This window comes from Cydia splendana, chromosome 11 (assembly GCF_910591565.1).
Source record: "Cydia splendana chromosome 11, ilCydSple1.2, whole genome shotgun sequence".
In the NCBI taxonomy this organism is placed as follows: Eukaryota; Metazoa; Arthropoda; class Insecta; order Lepidoptera; family Tortricidae; genus Cydia; species Cydia splendana.
Window position 1 is genome coordinate 14,743,445 of NC_085970.1, and position 18,849 is coordinate 14,762,293.

General features: G+C 38.3%; 1 protein-coding gene across 1 annotated transcript in view; it reads right to left on the minus strand.

Moving 5' to 3' along the window:
• Positions 1-18,849, minus strand: part of LOC134794954 (myotubularin-related protein 13) — an 81,695-nt gene that overhangs the window by 42,614 nt on the left and 20,232 nt on the right. The window contains exon 4 of the mRNA XM_063766826.1: positions 345-458. Within this exon, the coding sequence (XP_063622896.1) occupies positions 345-458 (114 nt within the window). The remainder of the gene's footprint in view (positions 1-344; positions 459-18,849) is intronic.

The following is an 18,849-nucleotide window of genomic DNA, read 5'->3' on the forward strand; positions in this document are numbered from 1 at the left end:
GCTTATACTTATACTATATTCTAAGGTAGAAATATACAAGTAAATAATATAACCATAATGTCAATCTAAGCCAGTCGAGCTAACATGAGTACTTGCATGTTAAGGGTGGAATCACATCTATCAGTATCGATCCGCATTTTATATATGAGAAATGGCTCGTTAGTTTGAAGATGCGTACAGAATGCGTGCGTACTGATAACCGGAGCTAGCTACACACCTTTATGCGGTATCACACTGATGCGGATCCTCATGCCGCTCTACAGTGTGAGCGAGATAGTCTTGAGCGTACAAAACGAATGTGATGACTGATGACTAGTGATGAGCTAATGTAAAGACCGGCTTACCCGAAAGGTGTCCAGGTAGTCCTGTCGCGACACTATGACGAGGCACTTGGGCGCGTACATGATGCTGTGGTGCGTGATGTTGGCCACCGGCCGCGGCTCCAACGACTCCTCGTCCTGCAACAAGTAGGTATATTAGTTTAGCAATGCTCGGCTAGATGGCGTAGAATGCAAGGGAGCAATTGAGTCAACGACGTTCCAGAAAATTAGCGATTTTAACCCAATTTGTAAGACTCACTTTAGGAATTTCTTCGAAACTGTTTAAAGCAGGAAGCTCTAATGCAAATCCAAGTTATGGAAGACATTCACATTCACTAGGCACATTGTGACAAAACGCATGCGGCAGTAAAGGAAACAGACACGCATTTGTATGTAAATTATATGTTTACTATTTTGGATTGGATACTATTAAAATAGGGATTAATCCGTGAACTACGGATGGAAAAGAAGACATTTTATATCCTATATTTTTCCAGTTCAGAAATTTCATGACAGACTCTATTAGGGCCTGGAGTCTTGGTAACAGGACGCATTGGATATCTACATCATACAATTTAGGCAATAGTAGGTTAAGGCTTCGTCACACAGGCGCGTTTTCCGGGCGGGGCGTGAGCGGGGCGCGCCGCTTTTACATATGAAACGCTCACGCCCCGCCCGGAAAACGCGCCTGTGTGACAGGGATTTTCTAACGCCAAGAATGGTGACATCATCGTTTTACTAAAATAAAATAAACTTTACGTTTTAGGTTTGAAACCGAATACTCTGATATAAATGTCAATCCACTGGTTTACGATCAATATATTGTAATCCTTGGCGCAACCCTTTTTACGTCAAATACGTGATACTCTTGAATACCCATTTGCGGCAGCATATGTATATGTAATCGTCTGTATAAGCAGTTGTTACACATCCATCACCATATCTAGTTCAGACCATGCATTAATTACAAAACAAAGAGGGAACTTGCGTAGGACCGGAATGTGTGAGGAAAAAACAGTTACCAGTAAACGTTTGCATTGTAGTGTTTTATAGAGTATGACTACCTTCCTTAAACACGTGATCGAAATTGTTCGAGTGTGTGTCAAAATGGCATAGTGCATGTTCTGATTGTTGTACTCGTAATAGGTACATACTCTAGTCTGTATTAATATACAGAGGAATTGGTGACTATGGACTACCTAATGGTAGTCCATTCCATAGTCACCAATTCCCTAGTCAAAATGTACGCAATGTTAACGTGCACTACCTATGTGTAACAGTACAGTCGGTAGAAAAACTTCGTAAGCGAGCCAGGTGTTCAAAATAACCTACACACACTCTGCTGCGGACTACCTTTAAGGTAGTGTGTGTGCGTGTGTGTGTGAGTACTGTGAGTATGTGTGTCTACTGTCTGTGTGTATGTGGTATCCAATAGCAGCGGGATTCAAAATATTCCCAAAATTAAAATAATGTGTTTCTATAGCCTACTCGTAATTGCATTTATAATCAGAAAATGTGTTTGTCACTCAGTATCTCAATTTACATGTAGCCGAAAGTTTCTCCTCACTTTGTGTTTGTACAGACTTTGCTCCAAGTCTGAAGCATCTGCTCGTGTAATAAAACTCCTAGCAGAGCAGAACCCGCGTTTACTTGTAATTGTACAGATTTTGCTATAAGTCTGAAGCATCTGCTCGTGTAATAAAACTCCCAAGCTGAGCAGAAACCGCGTTTACTGCCATTCATCTCCGAGCGAGCGTCGCCGGCGAAGTTTCCGTTGTAATTAAGCCGCTCTTATTACCGTTGTCGCTGGGACAGTTTGCCAGGAAAGCGCGGTCTATACTTGAAATCCCGGAATACAAATAATATCAATTCCTTCGCTGGATCTCGAAAATAAATGTACTTGAAATTTCAGCAGGACAAGCCAGCAAAGGAAAAAGTCTGAAAACTGTACATTTGTAGGATTTTGTACCTCCTATAAGTCCTTTATTATATGTCGATGAAGGGAACAGCGGCAAAATTAAGTGTATAAACACCAACACATTTATTTCTTTAAGTGTTAACAAGTGATCTATTTAGGTACGGGGTTTTGTTTACCAACATTAGTAGTACATATGCCCAGGTTACATAGAAATCTAGGTGTACGACTCGCACTTGGCCGATGTTTTTTAAACAAAAGGCTTACGCAATAGCAACCAGGCTAATTACATACGTTGCCGCACGTCAATCATTTACTGTATTCAAAAGTAACAAGAGCAAATGACGTTCATAAACATAAAACCTTCTTCTTCTAGATGCTTTGCTTTTACCTAATTCACATTACAATTTGTCTCTGCTTTGAGCTCGAAATCTAGTGTAAGTAGACCTCGAGTTCCAAAACAACTTCCGAGAGTGGCTGCCACTTGTAACTGGAAGCATTAATTGGACCTCGGACAGAGTAGAAAAATAATAATATGTAAACCTATCATAATTTAACTAAGTACTACTAACCTTATCATTTCATCAATCATGAACCTACCAGGAAACCACTCATAACAGGCTAGAAAGTTATGGTCCTTTTAGACACGATCACTGATACAAGCTGTTATCAAGGGCATGCAACAGCCAACAGCGAAAAATCGAAGAACGTTATCGGCCTCCCTGTCTTTCGAATATGCAAGAGCGATACAGAGGTGTAGAGGTAGAGTGGTAGAGAGGTGGTAAATTTTTCGAGGTTGGCGGTAGGCCCTCAGGCCCATACTAAATGCATTTGGCTCAATTGCGGTTGGTGGTTAAGAATAACACCGGAGCTATATGCAAATCCTTCCATTGTCGAACCGCTAATGACCGTGACTCACGCGTCATACTTGCGACACTAACGCCAAGATGACAAATGACGGAACCGACCAACTATAGTCTGTAGTTGTGGCGTTTTTCTTTCACGTGGAAGCAAACTAGATATTTGGAAGATGCTATTTGTGTTTGTTTGGGCTTTTTAATAGCATTCCGTTCTACGATTAAGTTGCTTTGCGGTGTTGTCAAACCAAACACCAGGTTTCTGTAGTGTTTTGACTTCCTGAGGTAGGTATTTATTTTTATTACCTCTGATATTTTTAGAAACTGTTGCTGTAGTCTTTTGAGTATTTACTTTCGTTTCATCTTTAAATATGTCTAATGTGGTTTCGCCTTAAATGTTTCCGAGTTTTCCTGATTGTAGTTCCCAGTTAATTAATACTTAAGGAAATATATAAATAACTCATTGAGTATTTCAAAAAATAACTGAACTAAATTAAAAAAACGATAAAGAAATAAATTTTGCTCAATATCTTGAAACCGATTTTGTTGTTACGAACCGACTTGTTGGCCAGTGTAACACATAGTTTGCAAGTCCCATTTTTGGGTAAGGAGGTATGTATTCGTAGTAAAAAAAACAACGGGTTGCACTACTTGCACTCCGGGAGTGCCGGCAGAAGTGAAAACTCAATGACATTGTAACAGTTTTTCGATCAGGTCACGTGTCCGGCTTACGTCTTACGTCTTACGAATCTTACGGTCACGTGACCTGTCGCGAGTTTAACATTTTTCCCCCATCACAAAAAGTGCACAGCGCCGCTAAAGAAGTTTTCACTTCAAAAATTTGTTACTGTTATGCAACTTATGCAAATATCTTTTAGTGTAAATTTAGTGCACTTGTAGTTGAATAATTGTTGAAATAATACCAACTACACATGTTAGGTATTAGGTAAAAAGCGCCGTACCTTTTAACATCGTGGTTTACGTATATTGTATTACAAACACATGTCAGAAGCAATCTGGTATTCACCAGTTGCCTCACACATGCAGCTAGTATTGCAAGTATAATCGACTGCAAAAGTGTTCGTGTGTGTATTCAGGTCACAGGTACTGAAAGATCCTGCAAAACATAGGTTTTCTTTAAAACCAGCCTAGACCTATTTAATCAGGCAGCAATAAAAAGGTACCTAACGTAACTTTCTGATTACATATATAGTTGATAAACATGAAGCTCATATGAAGGAATAGGTAATTAACTGATTAATTTGCCGTTGAATTCAGATTTAGTGCTGAAATATTTCAAGAAAAGTACACCTATTTAATTATATTTATAAGTTTCATAACTGTGGTAACCACAAGAACACGATACATTAATTATGTATGCGTAACTGCCGATCACGCGTTACTAAATGTGTAAGAAGCATTTAAAAATAATAGCTTGATTGAACAAAAAATTTAATGTTTGTAAAATGGAGACCTGTGCCCTGTTTCTCAAAAGCTTGTAACTTGTAATACAAATGGAAGTCCCTTTCTAACAAAAGCTGTCAAAAAGTGACATCCGCTTGTATTACAAGTTACAAGCTTTTGAGAAACGGGCAGCCGTACTACAATACAATAGCTGTACAAGTATGACGAGCTACAGCACGAAGAAGTTATTTCATTCCGCAGATTGCTACAGCGCCAGGATCTCAAAACTCCCTTTGAAAAATTCTCTTTTGTGTAGATTTTCGTCAAAAAGTTTCTGGAGGCGCTAAAAATGACGAGCGAGTTTTATCATGGACACTATGAACCGGGAAGTCAGAGCAAGGATGTTGCGGATGCAGATTTTTTGACATGCATTGCAGATATTTAAAGGCGGATGTCAAGATTAGGTACTTTGAAAACGTCAACTATTACATTTTTAGTAATATGTATAAAAAAGAAACATTTAGTATTTAAGCAAGAATATAGGTGCGTTATATTTAATAAACAGTAACTTGGCCGGCTTTTCTGGATCTAGACGATTTCGTTTTAGGTAATGACGAAATTACCTAGCACTGTAGCACTTGCGCCGCCGCTAAGACGTTCCTGTTACCGACTAAGCGCCACTTGCACCATTCCTCTAACCCGGGGTTAACCGGTTAAACCTGGAGTTGCCTTGGATACCCATACAAGTTGACACTAGGTTAACGGTTTAATCGCTTAACCTCGGGTTAGTGGGATGGTGCAAGTGGGCCTTATTCGACATCCGCATAAGCTCCGCATTTCGATTTTATACGATACGCGGATGCAGATGCGGATTTTGAAAACAATGCATGCGGAAGTTCCGCGGTTGCGGATACGAATACCTTGTACATTGGAATATATTGTTTTTTGAAGATTTTTGGTAGAACTTCTATTGTAGTACGCGTACCATTTACGGTTCGGACATATCTTAGGCACGTTTAATTTTATCTTATGGTTTATGTGTGGTACTTTTGTGTATATAAAGATTAAAAGAACGTGCGAGACGTAAACAAAACGCTCGATTCAATTTACATTAAATACGACTATACATGGCAGCCACCGGGGGTGTGATCAAAGCACAAGAGGGCCTGCCGCGAGCCACATTCGACGTGTTGCCTCTCTGTCGCACTTGTAAATTCGTATGTAAGTGTGACAGGGAGCCAATACGTCGAACGTTGTTCGCGGTAGGCCCTCAGAGCATGTAAACAAACTGAAAACTGCTCGCCGATATTTTCTCGGTTTCATACTCTGCCAGCAACTAGAGTCTCAAATACTTTGCAAATACGTAAAATACAGTGACTTCGTACTCAATGAATCTAATAAATCTAAGAAATAAATCGACTGCGTTTTTTTTTTTACAAAGCTTTGCGACAATCTACTTATCTACTAGACCGAATACAAAGGGTAATTTAACTTTAGCTAAAGGGCAAATGATACCACAGTTAAATAACAAACATTTTGGAAATATATAGTAGACCGTCCAATAATGCCTTATTATTTCCGCATAAATTTGTTATATGGTATGATGTGCGGAACTGCGGATTGCAAAGACACCAAATATTTTCCCCAACATCAGAATCGGTAACATACACGAAACGCCATAAGGTACAAGGGAGAAAAACGAGCCAAGGTTATTTACTGGCTAGAGTATTTGCTCATTCGTGATTCCCGGTCGGTATTCGTAATTGTGTTTACCGAGGTTGTCGGAGATGTATTGCGGGTAACGTATGTGTTAGCGACGAGTTGAGAGGATGAAAAAGATTGTTTATGTTTATAGATTGATTTGTGAGATTGGTTAACGTTGTAAAATTCTACAGTGTTTCGTTTAGATTTATAGCAAAAATCATTTTTCGTTGTTCTAAATTAAATTAGATGCTTGTTTAGGAGTACTTCTTATTGCCTGTGTACTTATATTTTTGAAATTGCTAGTATATATTAAACATTAAATTACTGGATAAAGGTCTTCCTAGGTAACCTGTTGTGCGTCAAAAATATGTATGTACTTATTAAAAGAATTTCTTGCAATTTCGACTTAATTATTTAATATTCAAATGCTAAAAAACATTCTATGATACATATTTAAATTACATTGACTGTTTAGTTTTTTTTATTTCAGTCACATTCGAATATGTGAAGGAAACGCAATGAAGCATACGTATTTCATTTTCCTTACTAACGTTTATGATTATTGCGTTGTTATGGAAATATGCACCGTTTCGCCCGTTTGTTCCGCGATACGAAACACCTGAAACCTTATCGACAGGCTGCATTAAAACAAACTTGGCCTAATAATGGCGAGCACTTCACTTCTGTAAAATAATTATTATTTAAAAAATTGAACATGAAATTTAATGTAAAGTCATATAGAATATAGTAATTATGTCATATGTATATAGATTATAGAGTTCAGTAAGTCATTTGCGTCTTTGCAATACAAGGCAGAGGTTCAGCGGATTTTTGACACGTGAAATCGACGATTAAACGGAGATGATGTCACCAGCGATGATATAAAATTATAGTTATTTGAAATAGGTACCATAAATAATTCTTCGAGATGACACGGAAGTATGGGGAATTCTGTTATTGGAGTGACCGAACCGACCGACCGACCGTCACATAACCGACAATATTGCGAGTCCAGCTTTTATTACTGTTACTTCTGATATCCGCCCTCGCCGAGCTTTTGTCCGAGAAAAGCAGATAGTCCTGTCACGCGACTATCGAAGTTGTCTCTATTTGTAATAGCAAGTTCTTTAGAAATTTTAGGGTGTTACCACACCAATCGATCTCCGTAAGATCTACAAAGACAATTCACACACAAGGAAGAAAGGAGCTTGATGCCCTGCCCACCCCTGACGGAAAACCACAAAGTGCCAGAACACCATAAACACTAAACAGCTTCTACTCAAAGGGACGTTAGCGCCAAACAGTTCCTACCATCGAAGACTCACTTAAGTGATCATTCCTGAACCGTATTACAATGGTCTAAGGCTTAGAAATGGTTAGTCGAATGTACAAAGTATGCCCTACTGAGGAAACAGCGCCCGTGGCGCCCAATAAATCTATTTTAACAAGCGATATCCAAACAGAGCGTTACTCACGCGTGGCCATAAACCTGAAAGCGATCAAACCGCTGGCTGTAATCGAACAGCGAATAGAAAGACTATTTCGGTAACTGGAGTTGCAAAAAATATCTATTTTATCCCCAAATCCTGAGTGAAGAATTGAAGATATGCCTTTTGGCTCCTAAAAATATTCCTTCAGTGTCTGCTTCTAGGTATTACGTCGGTAACTAGTGGTTACAAAAAAGGAATTAAAATCTCTACCATGTTTTAGTTTTCATTATCGCCACTTGTATAGTAAAACAATTGTTGTACTTTTTCTCGTTATCTTGTTTTAGACAAGCTTTCAAGGCTTTGCAATACAAATGCAAATGTACTCGTGAATTACAAATATGATCAATAAGCAGCATATTCGTTTTATTTTGGCCGTCTTCACTATAATATCGAGATGTAATTACTAATTATAGGCTAATTACCATCTAAAAACACCTCCAAAATACCTACCAATGAAATTAATTCAGAAATTAGGATAAATAATTCTATATTTCGACCCAAATAGTAAATTATAATAACAGACCTTCCAGATTGATTCTTATTATGAAGATAATAGAGTCCGTTTGGCTCAGCACTAGTAACAAACATTGCGTGACAAGATCAGTAGGACGAACAATAAAAAGGCTAAAGCACTGACAGCCTGACACATTTAAGTATTAATAGATGGGCCTGAGGACGAGTGCTTTGTTGCATTTCTTGATGTGGAGTACAATCGTCCTCTTCGTTAATTTGACAAATCGTAAACCTTATTGCATTAATGTAAGGTCCACCGGGGGTCAGTTCAAGAGTGTTGATGTAATAGTAGAGCTATTAGCAGATCTTTTGGACTTTTTGGAGCATTGTGTGAAATTTTCTACCGTTATCGCGTATTAGTCGACGGCAAAGATATGTTTACATTTTTGCACCTTACTCCCTTGTAATAAGGCGAAAAATGTAAACATATCTTTGACGTCGACTGTACAAAACAAACGCATCTGAAGATTTGCAGGTTGGAGTTTCTTTCTCTGTAAAATAAAAATAATACGGAGCACTTTCTTATAAAACAAAACACAGCATTAAGGAAATGAAACACCCTACTACATTTTATCGTAAATCGTAAGCCCCATCCGCCATAAGAATAAAACTCTATTTAAGTGCCGCCCAATCTTTCGCATTTCCTTAAGTGCTACTGACGATCAGACGAAAAGTAGGAAAAACGGTTCAAAGTTACTTTACTGGCTTTTCGCTTTGGTCACGTATCTTGAACTCGAGATATTAAAATGTCAAACAACGAGACATGTACCGAAATACACATACGACAAAATTGGATTAAAAGAATAATGTATTATTCGTTAATCTGCAAAATGCATGATCGGGAAAGGGGAAATTAAAGCGACGACAATGAATGGCGAGGCAAAAATTTGATTTCTGTGGGCATTAATGTTACTACAGCTTGACGCAAGCCCAATAATGCCTAGTTTCCCCTCTGGGTTGAAAGGTTAGATGGCAGTCGCTTTCGTAAAGACTAGTGCCGACGCCAATTCCTGGGATTAGTTGCCAAGCGGACCCCATATAGCCGTTAACCGGCCGAACAGTCAATTTTTACTTTGATTCGCGTTTAAGTTGGTATAAGTACTACATTTTCATACAATAGCTACCGTGCTAGAGTAGAACTACAAAACTTCGTAGAAATAACGATGACACATAATTTTTTAAAGCAATTTTTCGTTACAGGCTGACCAATATAAATATGACTCCGAATGGATGTTACAAGTAGATCATACTGGCCGGTCTCATCATTGATTACGAATGTTCTGTATACATAATTACATACCCACGAGTAATTAAAACGGGTTACATAGTATAGAATACCCGTACAAACTGACTCGTCTAAATTGCTTTTGAGTGTAGATAGCACACCCATCAAGCCGGCCCCTGAGCTTCAATTAACAGAGGCGCAAAAACGCGTACAAAGAGCAACACTTCCTAAATTACCATAGGTAGATCTTATAACGTTACAATAAGTCTTATAAATCGTCAGTCAACAGTATGGACGATTGTGAATTGGTCTACGATATAATTGAACGATGCAAAAAACGTACTCATAACGTTATAACATACCGCTTCAATGATTTGTGGTTACATTTATTTCGTAATAATGTTTGTAATCGAATTCGCGGTTATAGGTAGGTAGTTTTTGTCTTTATACTTATATGTTTACATATTGAGGTAAAAGTAAACAAAACCACGTGATAAAAATGTACTAAACTTTGATTTCGAATAACCGAGTTTAATTAATTTCATTATAATCTTGAAATAAATTTCTTGGACAGGTTAAAGGATAGGTAATTAGGTATTTGATGTATGTTTCGTACTTTAACAATTCATTTTACAGACAACCGTGTATTTGTGTATTGTAGCCTGTAAAAGGATAAATCTAAACCCTGTAACGCTCTTGGCTATGATTCGATATGGCGCGTTTTTATAGGTATGTCAATCGTGCGAAGACGTGGTATTAGTAGTTTATGCAACTGTCACATAATGAGATTGCAGTTACAGGAGATGTAGAGTTTGTATTTTAAAAATTTGGCCTAAATTCACCAGTTCCAACACTTCCAACAGTTCTCGTATATATAGCACTTCAAAGAGCCCATAAACAACACGTAAATTTCCATATCGTCCGTCAAAACTCGACGCCAATCCATTTAGATGCGCTCCATAACATATGGTTAAAACATCATCGTTGGGCATATCGAGGGGTAACTTAACATACGTCTTATCACACAGCGTTTTCGTATTGTAAAATAGACTTTAGTAATCAGGTGATAAGGTGTGTCTTAGGTTGAGATGAAAATGTAGTGTATGAGCCTGTTGGAGATATATGATTTCTGGAACAATTGGTCTTAGAAGCGAGGCCGTCGAACCTTACAAGCGATGTTGCTAGTTTTCAATAGACTGATATTCATAATATATGTATACCTAATTATCAAACGTTTACGACAAACTATACCTACACCTAACTATAACACTACCTAGTACTACTACTACTACTACTACTACTACTACTACTACTAGTACTATAACTATACCTAGTACATAGTACGTAATTTATAATACGTTTTAAATCATGAGGTAGGTGGCATTATCTATAATACGAATAATCTGCATACCGTATAGGTATTTAAAATTCATATATCCTATAACCTTGTGACTTGATTCATTGAGAAAGTGTAATCCGGATCGATAAGACTGCAACGAATGGATAAATCGTATAAATCTGAATAGCAAATGAGTATATTATGCTCGCAATGTACTTATATATTGTATCTGTTGTAGTTTTATTATTTTACCAAAATAATTAAAACTGCCTTTTCTTTATGAGATTTTCACATTTTTATGAGGTTTATGAACTTTTCAGGAGGACACATTTTTTGGCTCTAACCCAAGGAAATGCAGACTAGTTCTAGATCTGGAACAAGCCATAGTATTATTTAATGTAGGCCCCATTATTAATGAAATACGAAGAAAGTTTACATTATTGAAAAAGTATTTGGCAGATTTACTACACAAATCCAAACTTTCTGCCTGTTGGGAAGTACCTAGGTACAAACGTATGTATGCAGGGGCGTATTTACCCTAGGGCCATCCGGGCCATGGCCCGGGGCGCCAACCTCCAGGGGCGGCATATGCCAACCCCCAGGGGCGGCATGCCGGATTGCATTTTGTTTTTCTTCCTTGACTTCTGGGGCGGCAAAACGTATTGGCCCGGGGCGCCAAATTTCAAAATATTACGCCCCTGTATGTATGCGTGTTTTAGCTCCTAATTTCTTTAGTCACATCACTCGTTCAAGTATTTCTACATTTTGTTGATAGTGTAACTGTAACGTACTTACCCAATGATTGACGTTTTAAAGTACAGTAGTCATCATTATTTTCCGTCGAATTTTCACGGAAACGTACGAACGTGTATTGTTATTTCAGTCAGTCTCGGTACAAAAAGTACTGAGGTTGACTGAAGTAACATGACAAATACGGACATCTGTAACACTACTGCCCTTAATTATGGTAGAAATGGCCATTATTGTGGTATTGCTTTGTTCATCCCTTTTCCGGTTGATTAGATGTCCTTCACTTTGAAATTACGTTACGCATCTTTTGACAAATTAGTTTCGTTGTGAACTCGTGCAACACTGTAACAGCACGTTTTACTCACGCTTTACATTGTGGTGTTCTGGTAAATCGTTTAGTCGCCCTGTTTGACAACATCCGGTGACGTCTGGTGCGGAAGACAGCCCGTTCAGTCTTTAGGAGAACGCTCGTTTTGCATGGTCATTGGTACACTTTTTATAAAACGGAGGCATAATGTATCGTATGTAGTCAGTATTAGTCAGATACTGCAACAGCGCGTTTTACTCCCGCTTTACATTGTGGTGTTCTGGTAAATCGTTTAGTTGCCCTGTTTGACAACATCCGGTGACGTCTGGTGCGTAAGACAGCCGGTTCAGTCTTTAGGAGAACGCTCGTTTTGCATGGTCATTGGTACACTTTTTATAATACGGAGGAGTAATGTATCGTACGTAGTCAGTACTAGTCAGATACTGTAACAGCACGTTTTACTCCCGCTTTACATTGTGGTGTTCTGGTAAATCGTTTAGTCGCCCTGTTTGACAACATCCGGTGACGTCTGGTGCGTAAGACAGCCGGTTCAGTCTTTAGGAGAATGCTCGTTTTGCATGATCATTGGTACACTTTTTATAAAACGGAGGCATAATGTATCGTATGTAGTCAGTACTAGTCAGATACTGCGACAGCGCGTTTTACTCCCGCTTTACATTGTGGTGTTCTGGTAAATCGTTTAGTCGCTCTGTTTGACAACATCCGGTGAGGTCTGGTAGGTAAGACAGTCTGTTCAGTCTTTAGAATAACGCACGTTTTGCATGGACAGGCTTGTTTACAAAACGGAGGTACAGAATAAGTAATAGACGGAGGTTTACATTTTGATATCGGCGTGTTGACAACCTTTTATCCAATAGAAGGGAATGATACTCATAAACCTACCATAAGCGAACTTGAATAAGCTTGGTGGTAAGCGTAAGTTAATATACTTACTTACAATTTTCTCCTAGTATCGGTTTTTATCATTTTAAGTTGTGTGCTGCTTTTAGCGTGACACCGCATTGAACATTGTCCAATTGTCCATCTTTATACTTAATTGTTTCGTTTCACAATTTGGCTTTGTATATAATGAACAGGAAACAGCGTTTCTACCTAACGTGCATAGGCTGGGCTTATAGCTACGAGTAAGTCACAGCAGTTCGCTATTGGGTTTATCGGCGCATGGACTCCGCGGGTGCAGGAAATGCATAAATGCGTTTTGGGTGGCTTCACTAATAGCAAACATAACATATTAAATATTATATCCAGTCTCGTCAGTTCACTAGTGGGTTTAAGCGATTATCATTATCACACTGATGTGGATCTGCACGCCGCTCCGGTATGTGAGCAAGTACCATGCTCATCAATCCTCCTAAGTCCCGTTGTCCTTTTAAGAGGACAAAATCAATGGATTCAATCAAATGGATTTTTAAACATTTAAAATGATTTTAGCCATCCATGATAATACGACTGTTTATAATACCGATCGCTCTCTGAATATGTCACAAGATTTGTACCTAGCCCTAGCACGGGCTTCGGTCTTTTTGGGCTGTTACTGCACGTAACGTTAAAGACATATTGTATGTATAACAATATGTCTTTAAACGCTGAAAAATCTTTTTGTTTTTTTGCATGAAATAGTGAATAGTTGGTAGCTTTATATTGTTTTTATATAAATAAAAGGAGGTGGACTCTGGGACTTAGGAGGGTGTCCCTCTCGCACACCGGAGCGGCTTGCGGGTCCACATCCAATGTGAAGATCGCATTACCGGCGCGTGCATGCCGCTGGCGGCAGGAAATTACCGCGGAGATTTGTATAAAGCCAGCGAGCGTCTGGAAGACTTCACTAATAATAAATATAAGGCATGAAGGAGGTAACTGAGTACTTGAGTATACGTAAGCAGGGTTTAGCGGTGCGACGATTCATCACCATAAAATAACGCATAATGGCCGGGACTCGTGTAATTGCAAATATGTAATTATAAAGCGTTAGCAATAAAAACACGGATTCTTTAATTCGCTTTCCATTCACTTCATAGCGTTTTGAACTCATTTGTGACTTTTGTGAGCTCGTCTATATAATTTAATCCCTAAATATGTAAGCTTGTATTTCGATATCTACTTTAAGAAATAATATAATTACATTACAGGCTATAGAAGTTGCAGTAGGACCTAAGTCATAAAATGTATACGTGCATTATCATATTATGATGGCTCTGATTTACATAATAGTATTTTTTATTAGGGAAATACTTTGCATCATAGAAATTATTTAAATAAACATTGACTACGTCAAAACTCGATATGTAAGTATGTAATAGATTTTTAGTACAGACGACAAATGCGTATATTTGACAATAAGTAACTCAATAACTGGATAAATACAAGTAAGTTCACAATGTCACATTCCAAACATGTATTAGGACTAGGAGCTACTTTCTTACGTAAATACTTTGAAACTGTATGAGTTTGTTTTTAAAATGAACTTGCCAGATGATGTTCAAATCGCTTGGCTTATCTCACGTCACATGGCAGCGGCAATTAGTCTATAGTCGATTTTCAAACGCGATAATTTTAATTTGTTACACGGTTATCACCCGCGTCACGCGCGTCTCATGAATGCTTTACAACTTTCTCCTTGCTTTCGACATGTGCTTCCTTTTTGGACGAGCCTCTGAGCGTTTGCTCCGCTTTTGTACCAATCAATATCTATTCTAAATATGGAGATTTGAGCAACGTTTTGCGTACTTTTCGCTGTAAGTTGATCGCAAAAGCGCTGATGTTACCCTTTTTATATTTGAAAACATACAATTTAAGTAGATATCGCTACTATATTCATAATCACCCGGTCGTATACAAAAGTATAGTTAACGAAAAAAAAAACCTTCTACCCCTTTCTGTCACCAAAAACTTGAAAGTTTGTTTTCGAGCAAAAAGCAAACATGCAGGTACCTACATGCAAACTGCTTGTTATATCCTGATTTGTTCTTTACCGCTACGTACCTTTTCAATAAATACTTAAATAAAAATAACAGAGATAACACTCCTAAAACCTTGAAGTACAGATTGAAAGATGTGAAGACAATCGCTTTATAAATAGTGATACCTAAAATCTTTCCTCTTTGATACTAGGTTCCCATAAGATACAACCGAAAACGAGCTCAGTTGATTGATAAGAAGATTAACTACTTATATTGGGAGAAATCACGACCCGCCTTATATTTATAGCTATGCGGAATCACCCTTTGACATATCTTTGAAGACCGTTCGAGTGTAACTAACAAGCTTTACCTAATCGTACCACTATTAGATAAGATATACAACTATACGTATCTAAATATCTGTGTATCTGACTATACTACGACCAAGCCCACGTTCGATCAGACAAGGTTATTTGATAGACTAAATAGAGTAGGTAGATAAATAGGTTATCACGTCTCATCCAAAGCACTAGCGATTACGATTTCTAGGCCTTAGAAAAGATACGACTCATAAAGTTAGAATATGATTATTGTTTCTCGAACTTCCTTTTATTTATAAAGTTTAGATTCCTTTAAAGAACTAAGTACCATTTCGATCTAAACCACGTCTATTGTAATAAACATGCATGCAAGTTGCAATTTTATACTTTGAATAATTCAATTATTAATTGTTGAATGAAATTCAATTCCCTTACATGTTGTACAATCGGCACCAGTTGTAGCCAACACAAATTCTAGATTCTCGGTATTGCTAACCAGTGCTGGGACTTGAAAATTTAATTTAATTTTGGACTTAAAAGTTTTATATTCGGTAAAAAATGGTCTTAGGTAAAATAAACAACACAACTAAAGCTTTCATTCAATCTGAGATTCAAAGAACAAACTTGAATCCTGTATGTATGTACATACTATAAATCTGGCGATATACTATTCTGCCCTGCTAAGCCAAAGAGCGCTATCTCAAAAGAAAATTCATTGCTAACTTATACTTTAGTTTCTATTACTGAGAATTCCATTTTCAAAATCATTCGTTTTTGAGATAGCGCTATTCGGCTTAGGAGGGCAGTATTTATACTCGGATGGCCGATTTAACCCTAAACAAATGTATAAAGTGTAAGTGCACGCCGCACTCACGCTTCATTTGTCTTTCCCCTTAAATTGAGTCACGATTAAAAACAAACTTGTTCTTTTGTGCCTCAATTATTTTCTGTTAAGACATGTGGGCAAAGCATAACCAGTAGTGAGTCATACGCTATATGGACCGGAGCGTATCTCCTGTTCGTTCACAAAGGGTGACGTCAGAGCTGTGACGTCATTTGCTCTCGTCATATCAGTCAGTGTTGTTTTTGCATGTTTAGGGACGTGATAAAAACATGTGAAAAAGGGAACAGTAGCTTTAATTTAATTTTTACTAGCGACCCGCCCCGGCTTTGTAAGTTTGCACGGGTTACACAAAACCTTCACAAATTATACACCTTCCTCAAGAATCACTTTTTTGATAGGTGAACCGCATGAAAATCCGTTCAGTAGTTTTTGAGTTTATCGCGAACATACATACACACAAACAGACAGACGCGGCGGGGTACTTTGTTTTATAAGGTGTAGTGATGCATTTTTTTTAATCACTCAGCAGTTGAAGTTTATTTGGCAGTTTTTCGTGATACTCGCATGCATCTTCCTACCGAAGCGACTTAAGCGAACTCGATAATTAATAAAGTTAAAAGTTACAATTTTACAAACCTAATGCGGCATTATTTTGAAATAACTCTTTCTAAAAAAACTCTTTAGACTTGATAAATTGGATGTACTTACCTACTTTAAAAATTGGGCTCAGGGGTGTCGAATAATCGAGTCGTAACAAACTATGACTACTGCATACTACATACTTCTCACCAGCTGTTGTACTTTTCTCACTTTTCTGAATGAATATTAAATTTGGAATTATTGAATACGAGGCGCCTCTGACATTTAAGTGCCTATATCAAAGCGACTTGTTAAGCCATCTGTATCTACTGATAATTGCATTAATTATAAATGTCACTTACATCGCGAAAGAAGTTTCAAACAGGTTACAAAACAATCTAACAATCGCCTACTGTTTCATTCGTACTATTTACGACTGTTTTTATTAGCGTTTTATTGACGACTTGAGTTCTTTATGAGGTTAATTATGTGGTAATGTTATTACTAAAATCGAAAACGAGTAATTAAAACATCATTCTCGTTCTGGTTATTTAAATAAATGTAAACATTTGGCGCGTAATCTAGGTAAAATTACAAATCGTCGGGTGGCAAGCAAAAGTCACTAAGTACTATCAAAATTACTACTAAGTAACAATGCACTTTATTACACTTGTAACACGGTTTATTGTCCTATAATTTCAATGGTGTTAGATAGTGACTTTTGCTTGTCACCCGACGAAATGAATTAATTAAGTTAGTTAATGTTGTTTGTAGTAGCAATTTGAATTGAATCACGAAGTGTCACTCACGAAAAGAAAAACCTCGTGTGTCTGACATTACGATACAAAACAAAAAAAACAAAACACAGCTTAATAAGTTTACTTAATAAGTTTGGACGTCATTTCTACAGACTCGCACTTGGTTTAATTAGAAATCTAGTATTACGTACACGCAATTCAGATGACGGCAAAAAACTGCATATAAATATAGTAAAAAATCACGTTTGACGGTTAATCTAGTGACTGCGTGTACATGCATGGTCTAGTGAACAGCTAGACGAGTGTTGCTGTTGGTAGTACTAGTACTTATATCTATGCAGACCACAGACCACAGGGAATGCGAGTGTGATGTGCGTATACGTGCTAAGGTTGCCATTTGCTGATGTACGATTGGCGGGTTAATATTTTTCAGGTCGCTAAATGACGAGGAAATTAAAAACTGGTGATAGATTTTGGTTTTTATAAAGCGACTGTAAAGATGCTCGGAAAAGTCATAGTGGCCGTTTTCAATGTTTCCATGGTGCAAATTTAAAAAGGCCTAGTTTGTTCAGTTTGGATTTGAACTCAAACTTGCCGTCTATATCGCTCCCGCTTGTGTCCGCCCTGTTCAAATTATCGGTCACATCGCCAGCGAGCGCACATAATGCGGCCGGCGGCGATGGCCTTTTTACAAGGCGAACTGAAATCGCGTCCGCTACCGCTCCCCTTGTGTCCTCATGCCGCCCAGTTCAAATTACCGGTCACTTCGCCGCCGAGCGCACATAATGCGGCCGGCGGCGATAGCCTTTTTACAAGGCGAACTGAAATCGCGTCCGCTACCGCTAACGCTCCCCTTGTGTCCTCATCCCGCCCAGTTCAAATTACCGGTCACGTCGCCAGAGAGCGCACATAATGCAATGGCGGCGATGGCCTTTTTCGACGGCAATGGCCTTTTTACACAGGCGAACTGAAATCGCGTCCGCTACCGCTCCCCTTGTGTCCTCATCCCGCCCAGTTCAAATTACCGGTCACGTCGCCAGCGAGCGCACATAATGCGGCCGACGGCGATGCCCTTTTTTACGCTGAGCGGAAGGCGATAATCAAATCTAACAGGTGCAGGGTGCATTCGGAACTACAGGACTGTGACGTAGTCTTAGCTATTAGAGAAGTAAATGGTAACTTTGATTGCGAGTTTCCTTGGGGAAATAAACGGACATTATACGAACAATAGCGACACAGATCATTGTATTGTAGCATTGGCAGGTAAACCTTTTCCGTATAAGGCCTCCTCCTGTATTAGAGATGACCCTAAAAATAATGCTGATAATATAATGATTTTAATAATGGGTCATGCACCTGTTAGCTGTTAATGCAGGTGTATTAATAGGACTGTGGAGGACTCTTCTTATTAAAGCGAAGTAAAATGTTACATCGATTATTCGTTTCCTTAAAGTAAATAATTAATATTATTCGATCCGAGAGGCAAATGAAATTCTGAGACTGTTTTGTAATAAGGCGGAAAAAGTATAAGTACTTGTCTTTAACTTCGCTGTACTAAGCTGTACACTCGAGGACTTAGGGACTCACAGGCAAGTGGTCTGTA